General features: G+C 41.9%; 1 protein-coding gene across 2 annotated transcripts in view; it reads right to left on the reverse strand.

The window, feature by feature from the left end:
- Positions 1 to 983: 983 nt before the first annotated feature.
- The window catches only part of LOC124592887, a 160,643-nt gene continuing 134,486 nt past the window's right edge, over positions 984 to 27,140 (reverse strand). For both annotated transcript variants that reach the window (XM_047131878.1, XM_047131877.1), the window contains exons 7-8: positions 13,490 to 13,632; positions 984 to 2,703 (exon numbers count right to left, since the gene is read on the reverse strand). In XM_047131878.1, the coding sequence (XP_046987834.1) occupies positions 1,969 to 2,703; positions 13,490 to 13,632 (878 nt within the window). In that variant the 3' untranslated portion in view covers positions 984 to 1,968. The remainder of the gene's footprint in view (positions 2,704 to 13,489; positions 13,633 to 27,140) is intronic.

The raw sequence follows: 27,140 nt of genomic DNA on the forward strand, positions 1-27,140 counted from the left end.
ATCATTAAATTGTTTTGTCATCTTATAAGTCATTATTATTATTATTATTATTATTATTATTATTATTATTATTATTTAACTTTCTTGTATTAGTTACTTGTAACATGTATTTTTTTTAAAATATTCTCTTCTATAATGGACTGGTTTTTGTGGCTCATGCTTAAAATACCAACAAAAGTACAGAATTTCTGTGCCAATCACCATAAAACATTTCAAAGTTTACACCATAATCTTCAGGTGGTATCTGTTCAAATGGCACTGATTTATGTTCAGCTTGTGAACAATGAGTACAGTTATTATGGTAGGACAAACATGATGTTTTCAGTCATCTTGCAGCTTTATAAGCATAGAAAAGATTCCACATTTTAACTAAAACTTTCCTTGTTGTAGCCAATATACACGGAAATTGTCACTGTTTATAGTTTTTTGAGATAAAATGACACTAGTGTACACTGTTTCAACTTAGTTGAAGGCAATTTCAAGGGCACATCGCACAGCATTAACATCCCTGACCGAAAAAGTGGTAGACGGGGTTTCAATTTGTTTCACACATGGTGGACATATGGCCACTCTATGAAAGTTTATCTTGTTGATTCAAACATACAGTAGACTCTGAAACTATACTTCTCATAAAAATGTTGATCATTATATTAATGACAAAAAAAGAAGATTAAAATCAACTGAATAGAGCAAGAACAGCTTCTGAGGCAGCACATGTATATCTATCTCAGGAGCCCACAAGGGCGGGCAAGTGAGGGCATTTGTCACTGCCCCCCTCCCGGAATCAGGAGTATACATGTTTTATTCATATATTGAGTGAATAACCACCAGTTCTCTAGGATATAATTAGTTTTTTTTGTGTCACCTCCAAAAATTAATTCCTGTGGCAGGATATGTCCTGCAATTGACCAACTCATCTATATTAAAAAATGACAATTTTACAGTCTTGTAAGCACCCCCCCCCCCCCCCCCCCCTTCCAAGGAAAATTTCTGTGGATGCCAATGACTGTGGTACTTAAAATCAACATCAGAGGAAACAGTTCAATGTGTCAGTACAAAGGCAGATTCCTCACAGCTAATCGGTTACAATTATTTCTTGGTGACATGAAGAAAATACCTACTATCAAACTTAATGTGCATTGTGGTGTTCTGATTTACATGAGATTCTATATCTGGATCAGAATGCCAGTGTGATCTGGCAGTCGAGCACAACAGAGTGATATTTGGGCAGATATTGTCAGTTCACGATGACTTGTGCATAAAATATCATAGCTGTAGCAGCCACTGTGTGGTTCTGAACTGTGTATGTTAACACAGCTCAAATTAATGAACAGTATTGAACCCGCTTTGCAGGATTGTAAGTGACTCAGCACTTTTCTGCATGCTCTTGCTGGTAGTTGAATGCATCAGTTGTATTAAATTAAATTCCTACACAGAAAAAATAAGTTCATAGTAGAAACAAATCTTACAATTATGTTGTCAGCCACAAGCATAATCTGTAATTGATGGCACCTGCGCAATATGATTATAGTGGAACGAGTACATGATGTGATATACCTCATTCTCTGATTGGTTATTGCTATGGCATCTGTCCAGGTAGCAACTTACTGTCAAACACTGTTATCCTGATCTAGGTATGCTAGTGTGCTAGGTAGCTAGTGTGAGCATTGCACTATTCTTAATTATTAGTCACACTGGCAGTGAAGCTCTTTAAATTATCCCTTCTTATGTAGTGAAATCCTTTCTTTTTGGTTATACTAAGTACCATATCGATATCTGTCACCCTGTCCAAAGGGTATACGACAAAATGTTTGGAGCTATGAAATGTAAGCGGAAAAAGCCATCTGTTGCCAAGTGATAAAATAAACTATTGATGAAGGAAATTTTGTGCCAGGGGAAGAGTGGGACAAGGGAGATACTACTATCCTACAAGAGAATAAACAATGGCAAAAAAATGGCACATTTAAATCAGAGGACAAAATCGTGTAAAAGATCCTGCATATCCTCTTCCTGCACTTCTTGTTGCTCATCTGGCTCCTTTTCCTCATCATCAGACTTCAGTAGGTTAAGTTCATCAATGCATCCAGGAAACGCCTTATTAGTGACAATCTGCCTCTGTCCAGGAAGCTCACCAGTGGATTTCTCAAGGCTAATTTCCATCTGAAGTGGAGATTTTTGTTTTACTGGAATTTCCAATTTAGATAAATTTGAATGCTCTGGACATGGTCGTTCCCAGGGAGAGAGGGACCCTGGTGCGGGTGGCCGTTCCCTTAGATCTCGCTCTGCTGCCTTCATGGCAGCCCACACTCGAGTGTGGGCTTCTGCTCTATTACGTTCTGCTCCAGGAGGTGGTGGCAAGCATGGAAGAACTGTACCAACACCGCGCAGTGCTCGCAGCATGGGTTTCAGTTTTGCGGGCAAGCAGTAGGTACGAAAAGTGCGGATTTCTGGTGGCAAATGCTGGACAGTAGTGCCAGGTGGTAGGCAAACTACAACGCAAGGTCGTCGTCTAGCTAGACAAGGTGCTAGTAACTGCATCGACAAAAGGTCCGGATCAACTAATGATTCCCCTGCTCCATGTTCCAGGTTGAACGCCGGATGTAGACAGCCAAATTTATCAGGAATCCCTGGAGGAGGTGGTGAAGCAACCATCAGAACATAATCTGCAATTTCCAAGGAAGTGGTGTACCAGCGGACGGGATCCTGCACAAAATCACAGACATTTCAGTTCACTGATTTATTTAAACATATAATACGAAGATAAAATGCACCAAATCTCACAGCAAGCTATGCAATATTACTTGCTTCAACAACTATTTTCACATACTTCCAACTTCAAATCCAATAGCCAGTGTGAGCATTGCACTATTCTTAATTATTAGTCACACTTACATCTGCTACTTTATTTCCAATCTTAACGACATAACATGAGGACTCTATATGAACTTGAAAGCTGGCATGAGTTGCACAATATTCACTAGACAAGCCTTCTTGAGGCAGTGTGGCACTGTTGTATTTTGATGATCTGATGAGGTGAACTGACTTATCCAACCAGTTATACAAGAACCTACAGTTAAATATGGGACTTATAACACAGTTCAAAAAAGTTTTCATCATGTCTAGCTTCACCTTTGCCAGACATGAAAGTTGTATTAAGCTGAACAAAAAAATCAGAGAGCACACAATGGATTAAATGATGGACTACTGCATTTGTAATCTGCTCATAAGCTTCCTTTAAAAATGATAGGTTATGAGAATAAAGCACAAAATTAAGACAATTGCGGCAGAAAGCGAAATTTCATATTACGGGTATGATTATTATATCTATGAAAGCTGGACAGGCATAACTGATTGCTATTATAATGGAAACACCAAGTTAGAACAACAACAATATAAGGAACAGGATAGATTGCTACTCGCCCTAAAGATGACCCTCGAGTTGCAGACAAGCACAACACACATACTCACACTAGTAAGTACACCTTATGCACACTTGGCTGCCACCACCGGCACCTCTGGCGAAATGTGAGTGTCATGTGAATAGCAATCTGGAGTGGGATGTTGAAGGGAGAGGGATAGCAGGATATGGGTGGAGGAAGAGAAGAGTGCTGTCTGGCACGGCGTGCAAGGACTAGAGACTGCCAGGCACAGTGTCAGGAGATGGGGTTTGGGGGAGAGGAGGAAAAGGGGGGAGCAAAAATGGAGGAGGGCAAATAAGGAGAAGGGTGGAAGAGAAAGGGAGCGCAAGAGGAGGAGAGTGCAAGAGGAGGAGAGCGCAGAAGGAGGAGAGCGGAAGAGGGGGAGAGGAGGAGAGCGCAGAAGGAGGAGAGCGGAAGAGGGGGAGAGGAGGAGAGCGGAAGAGGGGAAGAGCCGAAAAGGAGAGGTGCAGAAAAGAAAAGCAGCAGGGAAGCGAAAAGAATGGGCAAGTACATTGGCAGAGAGCGGCACACAAAGGGGATGAGGGAATGTGAGAGGGGAGGAGATGATGGGACAAGGGGCAGAAACTATTGGGTGAGGTGTGGGGCAGTAGGTTACCGTAGGCTGAGGCCAGGATAATTTCAGCAGCAGTGAATGTCTCGTAAGGATAACTCCCTTCTGTGTAGTTCAGAGAACCTGGTGGTGGAGGGGAGGATCCAGATGGCTTGGGTTGTAATGCAGCCATTGAAATCAAGCATGCTGTGTCTGCAGCATGTTTGTCGCAGGGTGATCTACTTTGCTTTCGACCACAGTTTGGCACTGCCCCTTCATCCTGATGGACAACTGGTTGGTAGTCATTCCAATATAAAAAGCTTTGCAGTAGTTGCAGCAGAGCTGGTGCATAACATGGCTGCTTTCACAGGTGGCCCGGCCTTTGTTGGGGTGAGTAAGCCTGTGAAAGGACTGGCATAGGAAGTACTGGATGAGTAGATTGGGCAGGTCTTGAACCTAGGTCTTCCACAGAGATATGATGCCTGTGGAAAGGGACTGGATTGGGAATGGCATAGGGATGGGCTAAGGCGTTTTGGAGGTTGGGTGGGTAATGGAACACCACTTTATGAGGGGTGGGAAGGATCTTTGGTACGATGTCCCTCATATCGGGGCATTATGAGAGGTAATCAAAGACCTGATAAAGGATGTGGTGCAGTTGTTTCAGTCCAGGATGGTACTGGGTGATGATGAGAGCATTCTTTTGCAACCGGCTCACCCAAGAGCACAACATGCTTGATATCAATGGCTGCTTCACAACCTGGGCCATCTAGGAGGAGTCAACTACAGAAGAGTGCTCTTTTCGTCACTCTACCACCGCAGAATGGAACAACTGAACCACATCCTTTGTCAGGGCTCTGATTATTCTCATCATGGCCTGACATGAGGGACATCCTACCCAAGATCCTTCCCATCCCTTCAGAAATGGTGTTCTGTCACCCACCAGACCTCCACAACATCCTACTCAATCACTATGCCACTTCCAATCCCAATCCCTTGCCTCACGGACCATATCCCTGTAGAACACCTAGGTGCAAGACTTGTCCAATCCACACACCAAGCACTTCCTATTGCAGTCCTGTCACAGACTTACCTTACCCCAACAAAGGACAGGCCACCTGAGAAGGGAGCCACGTTGTGTCGCAGCCGTGCTGCAACCATTGCACAGCTTTTTATATTGGTACGACTACCAACCAGCTGTCCTCCACAATGAACAGCAACCGCCAAACTGTGGCCAAAAGCAAAGTAGACCACTCTGTGGCAAAACATGCTGCAGAACATAACATCCTTGATGACAATCCAGGCAATCTGGACCCTCCCCTCCAACACCAGATTTTCTGAACTACACAGATGGAAGTTATTTTGTGGACTGGCAAGACAGCCAATCCACTGTGATGGGTAGCCGAAAGGCACGCGTTTAAGCTCACGCAGGCTGGCGTGAGGTCTGGAACAGTTAAAGGAGGTGAGGCTAGTAAAAAAAGGTACGTGGCTTCTGGCATACTTAACTTTAATCCATAATTGGTGAACATCGGTCTGAGGGTACATGCATCACAAGATAAATAGCAAATGATAATGGCGCCTTGCTAGGTTGTAGCAAATGACGTAGCTGAAGGCTATGCTAACTATCGTCTCGGCAATTGAGAGCGTAATTTGTCAGTGAACCATCGCTAGCAAAGTCGGCTGTACAACTGGGACGAGTGCTAGGAAATCTCTCTAGACCTGCCGTGTGGCGGCGCTCGGTCTGCAATCACTGATAGTGGCGACACGCAGGTCCGACGTATACTAGCGGACCGCGGCCGATTTAAAGGCTACCACTTAGCAAGTGTGGTGTCTGGCGGTGACACCACAAGTTATCCTTACAATACATTCTCTGCTCCCGATATTATGCTGGCCTCAACCTATGGTAACCTACTACCCCCACACCCCTCATTCAACAGTTTACACCCCCTTCATCATATCACCTTCTCCTATCTCACATTTCCTCATCCTCTGTGTGTGCCACCCTCTCCCAATTTACCTGTCTGTCCTTTCAGCTTCCCTGCTTTTCCACTCCTTTCCTTCTCTGCTCTGCTCATTTTCCCCTCCCCTCCCCTTTTTTCTGCCCCTACACCCCATGCCCTGATGCTGTGCCTGGCAGTCTCTAGTACCTGCATGCCCTGCCAGGCAGTGCTCTTCTGTCACCCCCCCCCCCAGCCCCCCCCCAACCCCACACCGTACGCTGCTATCCCTATCCCTACCCCTTCCCCTTCCCCGCCCCACTCCAGCACTCCAGGTTGCTGTTCGCGTGAAATTTGCATTCTGGTTCAAGCTGCCACTGGTGAGGCTGAGGATGCCTGAGGTGTGCTTCCTTGAGTGAGTGTGCGTAAGTTTTCTTTGCTGAGGACGCCTCTGGCTGATAGCTGCATGTGTATCAGTCTTTTTGTTGTGCCTGTCTGCAACTCAACAGGTCATCTTAATGGTAAGTAGCAATCTCCCTATTCCTTATATGGCTTATTATTATATTAATTATGACAATGATGATGATGATTTGTGGTGGAAAGTAGAAAACAGCAAGTTCATAAGGGTCCTTGCATTAAAGATATACTGATGAAAATTGTGAAAATCTATAGAAAACTGTAACATAGAATGGAACCAAGTTTCAGCCCCCCACAAGAATCGTAAGGCAACCCCAACATGATGAGCTTCAGAAAAGCCCGTAATAAAATCCCAATGAGACACAGCAGAATAATTAGATAAAACAACAGACAAAATACTTGTCAAGGCATGGTTAAAAAAGGGACACATAACTGCAGCTGGATAACTGCTTATTATTTATAAGTATCCCATCACTCTGTGACACATTAATATCTGACACCCAATATTCTGAGAAGAATTCTCGACACCACACAAAATCTTAAAACACAAATAACACTCATCTTGTTATCATTTAAAATAGAGGGCAGATCCTGTAGGAGATCCAGTTCAACCTAAAGGTTGCTATAAAAAACACACCCAGTTAAAATATGTCGTACTGACAGCTGTGTCCCATGTCTCTGTCATACTGGAGTCTCCTCTCAATGTTAGAGGAAGCCTTGTGTCAATGGGCAATGCCCTGTTCTGAGCCCATTGTGGACAGATGGAGGTAAACCAAGGTCGCACTGAAGTTTTTATGGAGCATAGTTTATTATTTCTCATTTCCGGCCGCTGAGCCTACCACCAATACATGGCCTTCCTGGTCACAAATGAAGTGACAGCTTGCAGGGTATACCGGATCTTTTACGTTGGGATAAATTTATTTTATTTTTTGTTAGATGTTTTCATTAAATAGCTGAATAAATTGTAATTAGGAACAATTTAATTAAGCAGAGTAGAGAAGATAAAGTCAAAGAGATGTTCATTGGGCGTACATTGTCGTAATGTAACGTCATTGCATTGTTCGGTTGTTAAAACAAGTCGTTTGTGTTTCGTTCTACTGTTCGGTCGTGCGTGTATCTGAAAGGAATTAATTCGGGGACTATAATAAACTTTCACATAATAGTTATGATTCAATGTTCCGGCAAAAGGGGTTAACGTCGGTGTTAATTTGAATTTGGGTGACAGGATTAGTTTTGACAGATACGTGAAAACAGACGTAACGGAGATTGTTCGCATATCATCCTTGAACGTGACTTTTTATTTAATTAACGGCTGCGGGCTTATTAAAAGCTATTATCTCATGATTAGGATCAATCCCTCTTTCCTCCTAGATAGTGATCGTTCATTAACATTTATGTCATAAGAAAAAGGATTATTAATAAAAGTGATGTTAAATGACAATTACGTGTTATTCCGTTAGTGTGGAACCAACGTAATATCTCTGAAATGACATTGATATATAATTTGTGTTAAATACTGAACTAAGATAGGAAGTAAATTGAAATTAGTGAACATTTGATACTGAGACTATAGAAGCAGAAGCGCTAAAAGTTTTTCTTCTCTAAAATGGCAAAATAGATACGAACTTTCACTCAATAGTCGACATTATGTATTGCAAGGACATTAGCATTTCATACTTATTTTGATGACGCGCAGTTAAACAAAGGAACGTTGAGTCTCTGTATGAGTAGTAAAATTAAATCTAAAAACATAATTAATAACGGCGAAGTCCGCTTTAACAAACTGTATTGCATGTCGTCATTGAGCAATAACTGCTCAACCCTGGAGACTTGTGTGGTGAAATTAGAAGTCGGGCATATAAAACAAACTTAAAAATCCATTCAAGCTACAGTGGAGCCGGCACAACACGACGTGGGCAGTTATAGATGGCGCCCACAAGCTAACAACAGGTCTCGTGCATTAGGCCCCTGTTGACAGCCTAATACCCTTGTGGTGGACTACATCCAGCATTTTGAGGTATGGAGGCTTTGCTGGCCCACAAATCTGGCATCCATATTCAAACCAGGGTTTCACAAAGGCCTTATAAAGTTTGAACAGATGTGCCCTGTCAGCTCCCCAAGATCTATAACTGATACATTTAAGGATGCTTAAGGCCTTGAGACACCTCAGTTTCAATTCTTTAAGGTGTGGCACTCATGTTAACTTATCATCAAAAGCAAGGCCCAGATACTTCACCTTTTCCTTAAAAGTGAGAATGGTGTCCTCCAGTTTTAATACAGATAAATTAAACAGACAGCAGAAACAATTGCAATCAACACAAACTGTTTTCTCCGAAGAGAATGTAAAAACCTGTAGTGTAAGATCACTCATCCAACTGCCTGATCGTCATTCGCAATTGCCGAGTAGCCCTTGCGAGGCAGGAGGATGCACAGAAGAAGGAGAAGTCATTCACAAACAAGGAACATAGTACAGGATGTTGCACTGTGGATGTAATACTGTTTATTGCAAAGGCGAAGATTAGAGATTAGATTAGATTAGATTAGATTAGTACTTGTTCCATGGATCATGAATACGACACTTCATAATGATGTGGAACTTGTCAGGTTAATAAAAGGTGTCTATAGAAGATATTACATTACACAAAATATTACATAACACTTAATTTTCTCTCTCTCTCTCTCTCTCTCTCTCTCTCTCTCTCTCTCTTTGCTGTGACACTGAAAGCACTCCCTTAAGGGATACCCTTCTCCTGCTTAACATGGTCAGACAGAACATTCCCAACATTGTACCTAAAGTATCTGTCCGAGAGAAAGGATTGTATGAGGGTGGGTAGGCATCTACAGAGCCCCCAGTGATACAGTTGCAATACAATATTTCACCTCCAGGTAGTATCGTAGGCCTTTTCTAATTGAAGAAAACACTGATAAGGTGTTGCTTATGAAGGAACACTTGAATTGCTGCTTTGAGCAGGGTCAGATTATCGAGTGTGGATTGATATCTCTTGAACCCACACTGAGAGTGACTGAGTAGGGACCTGGTTTTGAGAACACACACAAGGTGCCGATTGACCATATACTCCAGTGTGTTTCCTACACAGCTTGTCAGGCTAATAGTAAGATAACTACTGGAGTCTGTCCGATCCTTCACTGGTTTTAAAATTGGGATTGAAATACATCCTTCCCGTGAGTTGGGAAATTCATCCATCATCCAACTGTTTCAACAGGCTGTAGGTTATCAGGTGGTTTCACAGGGCTGTATCATAAGCTACTGACAATGCAGCGTACAGCTCCCACAGAGAGAAAGGCTGGTTGTATTCCTCCATGTTGGTGGAACGGAAATCAAAATCAGCCTTCTCCTGTGTCTCTCAATATCAACGGGAAGTAGGATCCTGGCTAGAATCAGTCATAAGGGACTTATATGATTCACCCATTGTCTGAGATATGTCTCTCAGCAATGTTACAAGAGACCCCTGGTCGAGAGTTGCACCTTGAGATTCTCCTGAAAGCTTCCCATACTTTACTTGTGGATGTGGACCTATTGATGGAATTCAGGAACTCTTGCCAAAACATCTGCTTTCTTTCCCAAATTACTTGCCTCGCCTTTGCATACACCATCCGAAAGTTTGCAAGATTCTCATCTGTAGGGCATTGATTCAATTTGTGCATAGCCACCCTCCTACGCCCAATTTCAGAAATATACTCACGACATCATTCCACCAAGGGATAGGTCACCTCCTAGGCATTTCCATTGACTTGGGATGGATATATCAGCAGCACAGTGAATCACAGCTGTAATGCAATCCATCCAGTCTGGACGCCATCACACTGCTTGAAAACTGCTAACTGCCTGCAAAGCATCCAGTTAGCCTTTCTGAACAACCATTTTGGTGGCTTCCTTTTGAGATCTGCTCCATCAGCAGATGGATCCAGATAGGGTAGTGGTCACTATCATGAAGCTCACTGTTCACTGCCCTCTGAGTAGTGTGTGCAACGGCAGGCAAGCAGAAGGTGAGGTCTACGGTTGGAGATGAACCAGTAGTGGTGCTAAAATTTGTAGCTTGACCCATGTTCATCAGTATGACATCTATTGCGTGTATCAGATCCTCAAGTACCTGATCCTTGGGGCAAGTGGTATTAGAACTCCATAGTGCACCGTGTGCATTGAAGTCCCCTAAAAGGAGAAAGGGAAGGGATAGTTCATGAAGAAGATGAAAGAGGATCCCACTGTCAAGAGGCTCATGGGTTGGTAGGTACATAAAGCACACCGTTATGACAACATGGGCCACTATTCAAACGGGAACCACTTTTAGTATTGTGGTTAAGGAAACAGGTGAGGAGTGAAAAGTGTTCTTGATGAACACTGCAACCCCACGTTTCACCCTGTCACCAGTAAGATCGTCTTTTCTGTGAAGGTGATAGCCTCCAAATACAGGTGTGTCATTCTATTTAAAACAAGTCTCTTGAAGACACAGGCAACAGGGTCTGACCCGTACAAGGAGTCTCAGTTCCTCCAGATGAGTCCTATATCCATTTATCCTCCATTGGAGTAAGGGAGCCAATTCACCAACGTGGTCTAGATTTACCCCTGTCCTTGCAATGATGTCATAAAGCGCTTGTAGAGGGAGGTGGGGTGGAGGGGCTGACTGAGTCTGGTAATGAGGCATAAAAATCCATTATGTCCGATGGTGACTGGGACAGCTGTCGACCTGAATGCTGAGATCCTTTCCCTGCTCCCTTTCCCAGCAGGGATGAGGGGGAAACAAGGAGGTGAGAGCCACTTTTCCTTGAAGAAAGTGGGTGTTGAGAGGCACTGCACTTTTGGGATGCCTTTGGGATGCTCACTGCGAAAGCATTACTGGTCTCTTCCATCATAGCTGCCTCAATCACTATGTCTTTAACTTTGCTTTAGTACATGCTGGTACAACTGCTGGTGGTGGATAATGGTGTGCCGGATGTCATTTGCGTTGAAGAGTCAGGGGGTTTCATCACCTCGTACTCCTTTTTGGCTTCTGCTTAGGAGATCTGATTGGTTACTTTTATTTCCTGAATTTTATGTTCCTCTGCAAAAACAGGGCCATCTCGGCTCCAGACTGGGTGGCTCCCAGAGCAGTTAATGCAGACTGCTGGAGATCGACAGTCAGTCTCAGCTTCATGCGCTGGCTTTCCACACTTCCCCCACATTGCTTTGCCTCTGCAACTCAGCACTGTATGAACAAAACACTGGCATTTCAAGCACCACATAAGGTTAGGTACATAGAGCTAACCCTAAGTCAGAGGAAACCTGCCATGATGTGTTCAGGTAGCGTAGGAGTCACAATGAAGGAGGCAGTCTTATCAATTTCTTCATTATTCTTGTGTGTCCTTTGCTCCACGTCTACTATCCCCTGTGATGCCCATTCTTGTTTGAGTTTGGCAATGTCGATTTATATAATATCACGGCAGGTGACCACCTTTGCCGGAGTTAAGGGAATTATGCAACTCAACAGTGATGTCATACTCACCCAATTTTTGTGTCTTCCTAAGTAGTGCCATCTGCTTTGCCTGGTTAGTCTTAACCAGCAAGGCACCATTTCACACTCACTTAATATACTTTAGGGTACTAGCAAGCCCTTCTAACCCTTTATGGATATAGAAGGGGGACACTTTTTCAAACATCTCCTCCTTCCTCTTGATCACTACAAAGCCATTCTGATTCATGACTCCTTGAGCCACTTTACTAACAACAAAATGATTATCAGGCAGACTAGCCTCCCTCATTCTTTTTGAAGAATGGGTGTGAATACTCCCAGGCAGTACACCCTTCCCACTGGGAGGAGAAGAAGATTTGGAGGATTCCATCTCAGTCCCACGAGCAGCTAGCAAAATAAGGGTCCATTCAGACGGAGATCCATGCGCCTGAGTAAGCCTCATACAACTGAGGTGCGGCTGGTTTCCCGGAGGTTGCCCGCTAACGACTGTTCCACCTCAACAGCCGTACGTCTCATCAGCTTGCAGCACACCTTGAGATTGAGAGGTATTTTTTTTAATATTATTATTAAAAAAATAGAGGTCTATTCCATCCTGAGGATCTGGGTGCTAAAGCTAAGATCCCCATTCCCTGTGACACACAAGGTTCCTCCGCCATGTCATAAGGTGGTCGCTGAAGCATGCTCAGAACTTATGGTGACAGAGGAATGGCAGTGCTTCGCAGTTCCCAGTTCAGGAACTCTGGGTTCACCAAGCCCATACTCACCGAATGAGAACTGAGCCCCTGAGGGTATTATATTATGACAATGATAAGAACCACTAAAATCAATCATACTTTTGTCAAACAAACAATTGATTTGGATGTAACTATGATCTAAGCCAACCTTTAAGTGGCAGCAATTTATCATCTGAAAGCTTCATGTTACTACAGAAAAGAGTGCTTTTTCAAACAATTTATGAAATACAAATGTGCCTTATAATTCAAAACAATGTACAGAACACATTCTGCAGTTTTTTTCTGTTGTAAATGTAAGTTGTGCATATTTTACAACATATATTTGTTTGATAAGTCGAAAACCAGTTGACAAAATAAATAAATATTGTAGATATACTATTTAATCAATCTGTGTTTGAGTAATTCATTGACACTCAAACCATATGAACTGTTAATTCAACAAAAATATTGTTAATTTTTTTTTCAGTTTCACCCATTCAATGGCTGCAGTAGAACCAATTATTGCAAATGTAGAAATTACTAGCAAACAGGAACATGCAGTTAACAGTGTTAATGTAAAAACTGATGGCAGACATAATAATGCTGTCGAGAATGTGAGCACATGGTATTTCAAAATGACCTAAGGCCAAAATTGTACAACAGTGCATAAATGAACTAGAAATTAAACAGTTGCATGTGGCAATGAGTTATTTAAGAAACTAGTTACAAAGTAAGGTAACTACCAACAACTCAAAAATTGTGCTAAAATGCCATCCTGGAAAAAGTACTATTCAAAATTTATTTTAAATATTTCAAACAGTTTTTAACTAAAGCATAAAATAACACAAATCAACAGAAATTTATACTATTTCTGATGACTTCACTACCAATGAAATATTACGCATTTCACAAGAACAGAAATGAAAGGAAATGATTGAATAATGACAAGGAGGTGATGACATACTGTATCACTCAACATTTCACTTACTGGATCTGGGCTGACTTTTATATCATCCAAATCAAAAAGTACATTCATACGACAATGCTCTCGTAGGAAGTTGACCAATTCTCGAACAGCTTTCACATGGGCACCTCTTGATGGGGAATACATAACCAATACATTCGGTTTACCTGAAACAAAATTGTTGTAAATTGGTTTTTGTCAATAATAAGAGAGTAAATGAAGCTTCATGTTGCATATAATTTACTTCTAACAAATAATTAGTTCATTCAATACTGATTGGCACTCCCTCTACAACTCCTGTACAGTAGAAGTTTGAAATGTGTCTCAAGGTAAGCATGAGACAAACTACAGTGCTGTTTACTGCCACCAGATGGTGTTGCTGCTTCCCATAGGTGACACATTGCAGCAACATTTGTTCTGGCTCATGAATATGTGATAAGACAACGTGGAAGCAGACAAGCACAGGTAACAGTGGACAGTATGGTTTCTCTGGAGGGAAGGCATGACTGCTTCAGACATCCACAAGAGTTTAGTAGCCATGTGTGGGGACACAGCACTAAGTTGGAGATCAGTGTTGATGTCTGTCCAGTGTTTCAATGACTTGTAATGGAGCACAGGTGAACCACATTTGATGAACTAGAGAAGGCATCAGGTCCATCATGGGGAGAACTCCACATCATCATCCATTAAAATTTGAGGATGAAGAAGGTATGTACACAATGGGTGCCCCAATCCCTCATGACTGTGCAGAAACAGAAGCTTGTGGAGATATGCCAACATTTAGTGCAACAGCAGAGTGCAGAACCTGTGGAGTTCGTTGAGTGTCTGGTCACCATTGACAAGTCATGGTTCTTCCACGAGACTCTAGAAAAGAAATGTTAGTCTGTAGAGTGGAAGCATACTGACATTCGCCAGACCATTGCCACCATACGTAAATTATGGTTTAGGGTTTACTGTGCTGCCATATGCTCCATATTTGCTGGATCTGGCTCCTAGCAGCTATGCTCTATTCAGCGCAATTAAAGAGGTCATGTGGAGTAAGAAGTTCATCACCAATGACAAATTTCATGCAAAATGTGGCAACTGCCAGAATGATGGCAAAAGTGGGGAATATCTGTGATATAATCCTTATTCATTTTTTCAATAAAGGGTTCCCATGAACAGAAAAAAATTGTAGTGCCAGTTGTGTTTAAGAGCCCCAAGTACATTCCTCTTCCTAAGGCAGTACTGAAGGCATGCAAGTTTATAACTGATACTAAGCTATTTTTTAATCCTATTTGCAGATGGAAATCAGTTGAAGTCATACATCACGTGACAGATTACTTCTTATCTTTCTAAAGACTTGTAGCCACTTGAAGAATAATTTCCAAAAGCACTATGAACTAATTTATCTAATTTTAAATATTCATAAAATTACAGCATTTCAAATTGGTGCCTATAGTTCTTTCTCAGAGGAGATGTAGCATGATAAACAACTATATCGATGAGCAACTCGTAATCATGGATGAACGTCACCACTACCACTCACTGATAAGTTCTTTTATGACTTGACAACATCAATTATATTGTTTGTCGTGTCCTTCAGTTCAAATGCTACAGCCAGTCTGCATTTTATATCCTTTCTGCCATCATCAGTTATTTGCTGCCCAAATAGCGAAAACTCATTTACTACTTTTAGTGCATCATTTCCCAATCTCACTTGATTTAATTTAACTACATTCCATTACCCTTGTTTTATTTTTATAGATCATCACCTTATAATCACTTTTCAAGACACTATCCATTCCAGTTAGCTGCTCTTCCAAGTCTTTAGCTGTCTCTGACAGAATTACAATATCACTGGTATTTGCAAAGCTTTTATTTCTTCTCCCTGAACTTCATTTCCATTTCTAAATTTCTCCTAGGTTTGCTCATTGCACAAATTAAATAACATTGAGGACATGGCTTCCCTTTCATGTCCTTTGATTCTTATAATTACAATCTGATTTCTGTACAAGTTATAAATTAATTTTTAGTCCATGTATTATATTCTTGCTACTGTCAAAATTTCAAAGAGTGTATTCATTTACTACAGGATCCTTGCTTGGACTCAGGTCTTTCTTCCAACTCACCTTTGTCTATTTCCTCTTCCCCTTCCATAATATTACCTTCAAATTCATTTCCCTTTTTATCCCTTCAACGTATTCTTCTCATCTTTCATATTTCCCTTCTTTAATGGCTTGGCAGTTGGGCTCTTGATATTCATACACTGCTCCTCTCTTCTTCAAAGGTCTAAATTATTTTCTGATAGGTAGTTTCCAGCTTTCACCTAGTTTTATAAGGCTTCTACAGCCTTGCATTAGTTTTTGAGACATTCCTGCTCAGCCATTTCTCACTTTCTACCAATCTCATTTTTCAGACCTCTGTATTCCCTTTCCCCTGCTTCATTTTATTTTCTCCTTTCATGAACTGAACTCAGTATCTCCTGTGTTATCCAAGAATTTCTACTGGGCCTTCTCTTTATGCGTTGCTGTTCCTCTGCTGCTTTCACTATTTCATCTCTTTAATCTTTTTCTGCGCCTTCCACTTTATAGTCATAAAACAGCATGGAGTTTAATTCATGCACTGGCATCCTGTTGCAACATCTCAGTACCTCTGCTTTAGGTCAGAAAACTCTTTGGTTGAGATAGTTCAATATCTGTGGCTACAGAGAACAGAAAAAAATGGTGCTCTCTCACACCACTGAGTTTACAAGCTCTGCCGATGTGAAACGAAATAATTTTGAGTGTTTTTGATTTTTATAATCTGGTTTTGTATTGTTTTACTTAAAGTGAACTGCTATTTCTAATGCAAAGTAAATAATACTATCAGATATGATGAACACATCCTTATAGGACTCAGAAGTGACTTGTGTTTCATACATAAACGAAAACAAGAAAAAAGCAGAATCAAAATCTTTCCATTTAAGGGTGTTCCTGTGGCATATATGCAATGTAGCATGACTCCAATGAGGGTATATAAGAACTGAGATGTAGACAAGGGATTAGTGTGGAATCCGTGTCTTTCGATGTGCACGGGTTAAATGCGGGAATACAAACTACGGCAACATCGTTACCAAACGTGTCCACACAGGACCAATGTTCTATCATTCTTTTCTTGGCTGCCAAAGGATAAACATCAGTAGACACACATCAAAGCATGAAGAATGTGTATGGGACAAATTGTCGAAGACCACCATGTGGAAAGTGCACCATGTTCTGTGCTGATAGATGCACGACCCCATATCGTAAATGTCGTAACACAGAAGTTAGACCAACTCAAGTGAGACAAACTCGAGCACACGCCCTATAACCCTGATCTCTACAATGAGATTATCACTCCTTCAGTCCCTTAAAAAAGGCCTTGAAGTGTCTGCAATACCTGTCAGACAAGGAGGTGCAACAGGTGGTTACGGACTTCTTCACACATCAGGTCACAGTGTTTTACCAAATGGGTGCTTCAACATATTCCATTGATTGGACGACTGCCTCAATGCTCACAGAGATTTTGCCTAGTTGGTATAATGATTCCGGACTGTACAGCCTTTGGACAGAAACTTTTTTACTGTCCCTTACATACATATTACATTGCGCTACTCTACTTTTAGTTGTATTTGTAATATTATCACCAAATATTAAATCATTTGGTACAGTTTTTGATACTTTGGCCAGAAAAGGGTTTACGTCACCCATTTGTCTTCTAGTGTACTCCTTTCCCCTGGTTTCAGTCAACTGTTGTGTTAAGTCCCCTCTAAAACTATCTATAACATCTGTTTCTTTTGATTCACCACATCCCATCTCCTTAATTTTCAACCTTTCTGCTAGTTCTTCAGTTTCAATCTGCAGTTCATAAGCAATAAATTATAATCAGAGTCAAGATAAACCCCTGGAAACATTTTGCTGTTTAAAATCTGATTTTTACACCTCTGTCTTACTGTTAGGTAATCTATCTGAAACCTTCTAGTGTCTCAAAGTATCATCTACACACACAAACTTCTTTCACAATCCTTCAACAGAGTTTCAGCAATGGTTAAATTATGCTCTGTCAGAATTCTACCAGGCAGCTTTCTCTTTCATTCCTTTCCCGCAGTCCATGTTCTACTATTATTTTTCCTTCTCGTCCTTTTCCTATTATTGAGTTCCAGTCACTCCTCACCATTAAATTTTGATTTTGTATTTATAACCTCATGTTCATCCTGTCACCATATTTCATAAATTCCCTGTTACAACTGAGTTCAACTTTTCACTTTTTAAATTTTCTACCCCAACTACCTAATTAAGGGATCTAACATTACTTGCATGACCTGTAGAATATCAGTTTTGTTTTTCCTGATGATGACATCCTCCAGAGGACTCCTCTACTGGAGATCAGGATGGGGCACTATTTTGCCTCTGGAATATTATACCCAGGGAGGTGCCAGTACGGTGGGGGTATGGAACAGTGAAGTGCTGCTGGGGAGTGAAAAGGGACAAGGTGGAGAGAGGGCAGGGCGGCTACGTGCAGTTGGGAGGCTAGACGGAGGGCAGAGGAGAGGTGGGGGTAGTGGAAAAGGACAGAAGTAAAAAGACTGGGTGCGATGATGGAATGAGAGCTGTGTAGTGCTGGAATGGGAACAGGGAAGGGGGGCTGGATGGGTGAAGACAATGACTAACAAAGGTTGAGGCCAGGAGGGTTACGGGAACATAGGATATATTGCATGGAAAGTTCGCACCTGCGCAATTCAGAGAAGATGATGATGGTGGGAAGGATCTGTATGGCACAGGCTGTGAAGCAGTCACTGAAATAAAGGATGTCACGTTGGGCAGCATGCTCAGCAACAGGGTGGTCCACTTGTTTCTTGGCCACGTCTTCTCGGTTGCCATTCATGCGGACAGACAGCTTGTTGGTTGTCATGCTCACATAGAATGTGGCACAGCAAGCAGCTGAGCTTGTACATCACAAGACTTGTTTCACAGTAGTTCTGCCTTTGATGGGATAGGTGATGTTTGTGACCGGACTGGAGTAGGTGATGATGGGAGGATGTATGGTATGGGTCTTGCATCTAGGTCTATTACAGAGATATGAGCCACGAGGTAAGGGATTGGAAGCAGGGGTTGTGTAGGGATGGACGAGTATATTGTGTCAGTTTGGTGGATGGGGTGGGAAGGATAGTGGGCAGGACATTTCTCATTTCAGGGCATGACGAGAGGTAGTTGAAACCCTGGTAGAGAATGTAATTCAGTTGCTCCAGTCCTGGGTAGTGCCGAGTTACGAGGGGAATGCTCCTCTGTGGCCGGGCGTTGAGATTTTAGGAGGTGGTGGAAGACTGGAAAAATAAGGCATGGGAGATTTGTTTTTGTACAAGGTTGGGAGAATAATTACAGTCTGAGAAGGGTTCAGAGAGACTCTCGGTATATTTCGTTTCGAGAGGGACTGCTCGTCACTTCAGATGTGATGACCATTGGTGACTAGGCTGTATGAAAGGGACTTCTTGGTATGGAATGGTTGGCAGCTGTCAATGTGGAGGTATTGCTGGTGGTTAGCAGGTTTGATATGGACAGAGATTCCGATGTAGCGATCTTTGGAGGTCAACATTTACACAGGTGGCTTTTTGGGTTGGAGTAGGACCAGGTGAAGCAAATGGGGTAGATGCTGTTGAGGTTCTGGAGGAATATGTATAGGGTGTACTCACCCTCAATCCAGATTGCAAAGATGTCATCAATGAATTTGAACCAGATGAGGGGTTTAGGATTCTGGCCGTTTAAGAAGGATTCCTCTAGATGGCCCATGAAGAGGTTGACAAAGGATGATGCCTTGCAGGTACCCCGGGTTTGTTTGTAGGTAATGCATTGAAGGCATAGGGTGGGGGGACGGGACATAACACAGCTTTAAGCAAACGGGGGGCAGCAGCAATGTTTTATTAAAAAAATGGAAAATCCAGGACTGAATGTAACAATATTATGAAAAGCAAAGTTACAATTCACCATATAGTGGAGATGCTGAATTGCAGACAGGCATAAATTAACAAAAAGCCAGTAAGACCTCTCCCTTGCCCTCCGTCTAGCCTCCCAAATGCACATAGCTGCCCTACCCCCTCTCCACCTTGTCCCTGCACACTCCCCAGCAGCAATTCACTGTCCTGTGCAATGGCACCTACCTGCTCGTGCTCTGAAATGAGAAATGTCCTGCCCACTATCCTTCCACCCCTCCCACAGTGGTATTCCACAGCCCACTGAACCTACACAATATACTTGCCCATCCCTACACAACCCCTGCCCCCTGCCCCCTGCCTCCAACCCCTTACCTCATGGGTCATATCCCTGTAATAGACCTAGATGCAAGACCTCTACCACACATCCTCCTCCCACCACCACCACCACCACCACCACCACCTACCCCAGTCCAGTCACAAACATCACTTATCCCATCAAAGGCAGGGCTGCCAGTGAAATGAGTCTACAAGCTCAGCTGCAACCACTGATCTGCATTCTATGTGGGCATGGCAACCAACATGCTGTCTGTCCGCATGAATGGCCACTGACATACTATCGCCAAGAAACAAGTGGACCACCCTGTTGTTGAGCACGCTGCCCAACATCACATCCTTCATTTCAATGACTGTTTCACATCTTGTACCATATGGATCCTTACCACCAGCACCAGCTTTTCTGAATTGTGCAGGTGGGAACTTTCCCTGCAATATATCCTACATTCCCCTAACCCTCCTGGGCTCAACGCTGGTTAGTCATAGTCCTCACCCATCCAGCCCCTTCCCTATTCCCATTCCAGCGCTACACAGCTCTCATTCCACCATTGCACCCAGTCTTTTTACTTCTCTCCTTCACCACTACTCCCTGTCCCCCCACCTCTCCCCTGCCCTCTCTCTAACCTCCCGACTGCACACAGCTGCCCTGCCCTCTCTTCACATCGTACCTGCGCACTCCCCAGCAGCACTTAACGGCCCCCACCCCCACCCTACTATCTGTCCCCCTCCCTGCCCCAGCCTCCTCCTTACCCCCACCCAGTTGCACTCACATCATGCACTGGTGCTGCAGCTCGCAGTGTAGCTCCAGTTGCCAGAGACAACAGCTGTGTGTGTGAGAGATGCATTTGTGTGCGCGCTTGTGCGTGTGTGTATTAGTCTGTCACCTCTTTTCTTTTTTTATGAAGGTCATACTGGCTGAAAGTTAATTTGTGACAGTCTTTTTGTAGTGCCTACCTGTGACTCAGCATCTCTGTTATATGGTGAGCAGCACCTTTCTTTTTCATAATATTGTTATTAAAGAATAAAAAAAGAGAAATACAATGAGAATGGTGTGCATGTTAACAGATTTCTCAATTGTCTCAGTTTTGCTTTTTCCCTCTCCCAAACATGCTTTGTTCATGATGTCTGTATCATTAAATTACACAAATCCCGGTTTGTAAGTATCATTACCCAGTCACCATCTGTCTCTTCATAGCCAGAGATTTGTTTCATAACACTGATCAGACAACAAGGAGTATCACATTCCTCAGTTATGGTACCTACAAAGCCATTTTTCAGCAGAAGATTTTGTCTTTTTGTTTGTAAGTGAGCCATTTTCGCTAGCTTCACATTGTCCAAAACCCTATGAACACCATTGACTGCAATGGGTAAGTTCAGTGATTTCTAAACACTGGGATGTAGGAACCTTCTCGCACAAGCTGTTTCATGATGTTTGACTGGCAATGTTGTTTCATGGCCGTGGTTAGACCTTGGGCCACTGGCAGTATGAGTGATGTAACACAAGGTGGAAGGTAGCACATAAAAGTCATTGTGTCATCTGAAGCAAACACAAGATGTGTTGTGGAATAACAGAACATCTCTTTAAGGTAAACCTATCCCTCCAAATATGTATGCACCGCAGGAACAAACATAAAATGAAACAGTTGCCGAAGACAGTAATGTACAGGGTGATTATAATCAAAGTTAAACTATCGAACCGCTGTAGAAATAACACCAGTGGTCTGAATGACATCAAATTGCAATGGAATATTATCAGACTAGGGTGAAAATGTATGGCAAAAAAAAAAAAAAAGGTTACAAAATGTAGCAACAGAGAGTGATGTAAGCATCAGAATTTAATAGTAGTAGACTACAAATGACAAATAAATCATACAACAATCCCTGAGGTGTATGTTTGACATTGACTAAACTATACTACTCAGTGTACATGGGTGTACAGGTGTGATACTGTCAGTTACATAATCCCATCCACCACAGCAAGATCACATCACATCGGATGGGAAAAATCAGTTTTTTGTTGTCCTGAGGCCAAAAACCACATAAAAAGCATCGGTCACATGGGTTTTTAATTGTCCTGAGGTCGAAACTGTATGAAAAGCATCAATCACATTGGTTTTAATTGTCCTGAGGCTAAAAACTGCATAAAGAGCATCAGTCAAAATCAAATTGGATAATTAATTTCCGTATGAATGGCGCAAAACATGTTCAACATGCTGTCCACACTTTTCTGCAACAAGTTGAAATCGAGAAACAGCAAGTTCCACAACTGATCAAAGTGTTTCTGCGGTCACGTTCAGAATGTGTTGCACAATGTATGCCTTCAGTGCAGCTAAGTTTGCAATCGGAACACTGAATAGAACATCTTTCAGACAGCCCCACAGCCAGAAGTCACATGGATTAAGATGAGGTGATCAGGACGGACAGACTGTAGGGAAATGGCAGCTGATAATTCTAACATTTCAGAAATGGTGCTTCAGCAGCTGTATAACTGAATTTGCAATGTGCACAAGTGCACCATCTTGCATAAAAATGATCCCATCCACACTGTTAGAGAGCTGGAATGACATGGTTGGGCAAAAGACACTCATAGCATTTACCAGTGACTGTACAGATAACAGGACTGGAAGGCACCTGTCTCTTCAAAAAAATATGGCCCTCTGATAAATGATGTCGTAAACCTGCACCACACAGTGACATATTCAGGATGAAGTGGCACTGGTTGATTTGCGTGTGGATTTTCCATTGCTCATATTCAACAATTCTGTATGTTGACATATACTGTCAGATGGAAGGGGGCTTCGTCTGTCCACAAAATCTTCCATAGCCAATCATTGTCCACTTCCATGCGAGCAACAAATTCTAAAGCAAAGGTCTCTCTTGCTGGCAGATCAACAAGAAGCAACTCATGCACATGGGTAATTTTGAATGGATAGCAAAGAAGGGTATTTTGTAGGATTTTACACACTGTGCTCACGGGTATGTCCAATGTTCAGGCAATTCGCCATGCACTAAATGTTTGCACACCACCACACAACCCCTCTTGCACTGCTGGGGCCACTGCCGCCGCCAGCAATTCATTTACTCCCTCTATCAGGTTGCACACCAAAAGAAACTGTCTTTTAAAATTTCTGAATAATTTTCTCCAGACCCATGGAAGTCGTCAGACCAATGCCTTTTTTCAAATCCTTCAGTGTCCGGAACTTCTGCAGAGTGACTTTTGCACAGTCATCATTCTCGTAATACAGCTTTCCAAGCAGAGCGCGATCCTGCATTGAGGCTGTCATGGCGAACGTCACAGATGTGAAAGGAGGGAAAGCCATGTACCCGGTGTATCTATACCAACTTCAATTGGTCGTGCGCATGGCAGGTGTTTTCTTTTTCGTATTCTAACACATACTGCACCATCTACTAATCAATTTTCACACTATTCTTTTTTCTTCTGTTATACTTCTCCCCCTTCTCCGATAAATATTCTGTTGAAATTTGACATCATTCTGACCAGTGGTGTTATTTCTACAGCATTTTGAAAGTTTATGTTAAATTATAATCACCCTATACATAGGGGCTTCTTTCTTATATATGTATTAAAATGGTAACTTATTATTTCTTTGAATTCATGTGCTTTTTTTATTTACCAATAATGACTGGCAGCAATTTCTGTTCACCAACTGAATTTGTGCAGAAAACAACATTTAGCTTTCTTTACTAGACTCATGCCTGGTAGAGTACGTTTCAGTCTGAGAGGCTAAATTTAGTATGAGCATGCCCTTCCAGGACAGTCCAGATTCATCGGTGTTGTAAATCTGCTCCGACAGAAAACTGTTCTGTTCAATGTAATCATATAATTCATCACAGAAAGCATCAGTTAGGTCATTGTTAGGACTAAGTTTCTTGCCCTGGACAACAATTTTTTGAATTCCATAGTAATGAAGCATTAAATGTTCCTTCAATCTTCAGGGCTTCATGTAGCTATTGTGTTTCCCCTACTAACGATGGACCTGATATTGGAACTCTTTCTGATGGAATCAGTGCAGTGCTTCATCTAGTTTTGTCAAGCTGACTTCTTCAGATACTTATGCTGAGATAATATGTCTTGGCTTACAGCTCTGGTTGCAAGATTTAACACCTTTTAATATAATCCATTATGGAGTTGAGGTAGCAGTTGTCGTTATACTGGTTATCACTGTTAGCATTCAACCGCGATTCTTATACACATATTTTAACAACCCGTTTCAAGAGACAATGCTCTCATCATCAGGTTTTAAAGTCTATATCATGAAATTAAATGGACTAAAAAGACAAAATACCATCACAAATAGTTGGGAAGTCCATAGAGTAAAACAGAATTAAAAGTATATTGGACTGTGGGTCCTTGTCTTACATTGAAGTTGTTGACACAAGTCGATGGCCGTCCCATAGCTACCAAGTATGCTGTCGCACTGTGCCGGCTCGGGAGCTGTTGTGGACTGACGTGCCTAGGTGTTGCGGCATGGTTACAGCCGTGTGCTTGACGGTAACGCTATGCTATTGGGTGCCTTATTTCCTTATTGCATTGGTCTGCCATCGTTAGCCTCTCGCAACTCCGTCAGTGACATGCTACAAGTTTAAAGTCGCATACCTACCCCAAAATAATTCTAAAAACCCGCTAAAAAATCTCATTTCTTTAAAATTATCTTGTGCATTTAGAATATTGCTTTGTTTCTTTTCATGGATAGCTATCTTGAATTCCTCTAGTAAATCAAGTTTCCTCCCTTTCTTTTCTACATGCAATATTTCTACGTTATCTTCTATGCTATTAAGGGGATGGCCTGTTTCATATATATGTTTCACAACAGCTGATTTGTCATAATTTCCTAACCTGAACGCATCTTTATTTTCTTTATACCGGGTCACGAATGATCTTCCTGTCTGCCCTATATATTTTGCATCACAAGTTTAGGGTAGGTATGCGACTTTAAACCTGTGGCATGTCACTGACGGAGTTGTGAGAGGCTAGCGATGGCAGACCAATGCAATAAGGAAATAAGGCGCCCAATAGCATAGCGTTACCGTCAAGCACACGGCTGTAACCACGCCACAACACCTAGGCACGTCAGTCCACAACAGCTCCCAAGCCGGCACAGTGCGACAGCATACTTGGTAGCTATGGGACAGCCATCGACTTGTGTCAACAACTTCAATGTAAGACGAGGACCCACAGTCCAATATACTTTTAATTCTGTTTTACTCTATGGACTTCCCAACTATTTGTGATGGTATTTTGTCTTTTTAGTCCGTTTAATTTCATGATATAGACTTTAAAACCTGATGATGAGAGCATTGTCTCTTGAAACGCGTTGTTAAAATATATTTTGTGCAGTTAGAGCACCCATGTCACTGTTGGGATGTCAGTTTTGGGAGGCAGATGGTGCTATTAATGCTGATGCTGTGTGTAAGAGGTTGCTTCCAACCTGTGTTGCATGGCAGAGGGTGTTTCATACTGATGTTATGTGACAGGGGGAGTTTCATACCAGGGCTGCCTGCAGGTTATCATGTGGGTATGGGCAAAACTTTTTTCCCTATGCATGTGATTTTAAAATTTTGAGAGCACTGTTATTTGATCATCATTTTATACGTATATTAGTAAAACCTATTTTTATATTCTCAGATTTTACACCTTACCACCATTTATATTATTTTCTTTTGGTTTCATCATAAGCCCTGTTCCATCAATAAACTGTTTTCCTGCCATTAAAAATTATTTGAGAACATAAAAATATTTTTTATGTATACTTTACATAATAATCATTAATTATGCTGAGAATGCAACAGGATTTAAATTAACCGTTCGGAAAAAAACTGGTCATTACATTCAACTCTGTAAAGTTGGTTTAATTTACTTTCATTGCAGTGAAAGTGTCAGTGAACGCAAGTAAAAATAGTTTTCTGAAATTATGATGTTAACTAACTGGAAATGACTGTTTCCAGTAATATCACCCCACTCTGAAGTATGTACATCCCGAGTGGGCCTTCACTGTCTCAGACAAGGTACGAAGCTGCAGGTGCTATAGAACACAGCCTTGCAATCATTATACGATCTGTACTTAAATTAGATTTGTGAGTTGCCTGCAAAGTGGGCATTCCATCCTTCTTCCAACAATACAAGGTGCTCATCTTTCCTGTAGAATGTCTATAAACCAGCACATTCGGAACCTCGGGACGTGTAACAGGAATGAAGCCTGGAAAAACAGGCCGCCCTTGTAGCTGCTAAAGTGACCGTTCGTTTCTAAGTCTTTTCCATTACAACTGGCACAAAAAAAGACTGAATAACCAATAAAGGGATAACATTCTATGTGTCGGAGCATGGGATGTTAGAAGTCAGAAGTAGTAAGTAAGCTATGCAACATTCTATGCATCGGTACATGGGTTGTTAGAGGTCTGAAATAGTAGGAAAGCTAGAAAACCTGAAAAGGAAAATGCAGGATTCAATATAAATGTAGTAGGGGTCAGTGTAGTAAAATGGATAGATGATAAGTATTTCTAGTTAGACAAAGACAAGGTAATATCAATACCAGCAGAAAATTGTATAACTGGAGTAAGACTCACTATGTATAGAAAGGTAGGACAAAGAGTGAGTACTGTGAACTGTTCAGTGACAGGGTTAGTCTCATCAGATTCAACACCAAGCCAACGCCAACAATGATAGTTCAGGTACACATAACCACATTGCAGGCCAAAGATGAAGAGGTGGAGAAAGTATATAAGGATACTGCACAGGGTGAAAATCTAAAACCAAAGGGGGATTGGAACGCTGTCATAGGAGTAGGTAAATAAGAAAGGGCTGTGGAATAATATGGACTTAACAATAGAAATGAGACAGCAGAAAGACTAACTGAATTCTGCAATAAATTTCAATTGGTAATAGTAAATACTCTATTCAAGAATCACAAGAGGAGGAGGTATACTTGGAAAAGACCCGGGACATGGGATTCCAGCTGCATTAACCATGGTCAGAGAGAAATTCCAAAATCAAATACCAGCTTGTAAGGTGAATCCAGTAGCACACATAGGATCAGATCACAATTTAGTAATGATGAAGAGTGGACTGCAGTTACAGGGAATCACCCAGAAGAATCAGTGTGGAAGGGAGTGGGAAACCGAATTACAGAGGAATGATGAGACATGCTTGAAGTTGATTAAGGATGCAGATACAGTGATAAGAAATACCACAGTTGACAGTTCAGTTAAAGAGGAGTGTACATCTCTAAAAAGAGCAATTACAGATTTCGGACAGACAAACACATGTACAAAGAAGGTAACTGCAAAGAAACCTTGAGTAGCGGAAGAAATACTTCAAATGATTGAAGGAAGTACAACAATGTTCAGGGAAAGACAAGAATACAGCAACATATAAGGTGCAATCAAAGAGTTTCC

The sequence above is a fragment of the Schistocerca americana genome, chromosome 2 (genome assembly GCF_021461395.2).
Source record: "Schistocerca americana isolate TAMUIC-IGC-003095 chromosome 2, iqSchAmer2.1, whole genome shotgun sequence".
Classification (NCBI taxonomy): domain Eukaryota; kingdom Metazoa; phylum Arthropoda; class Insecta; order Orthoptera; family Acrididae; genus Schistocerca; species Schistocerca americana.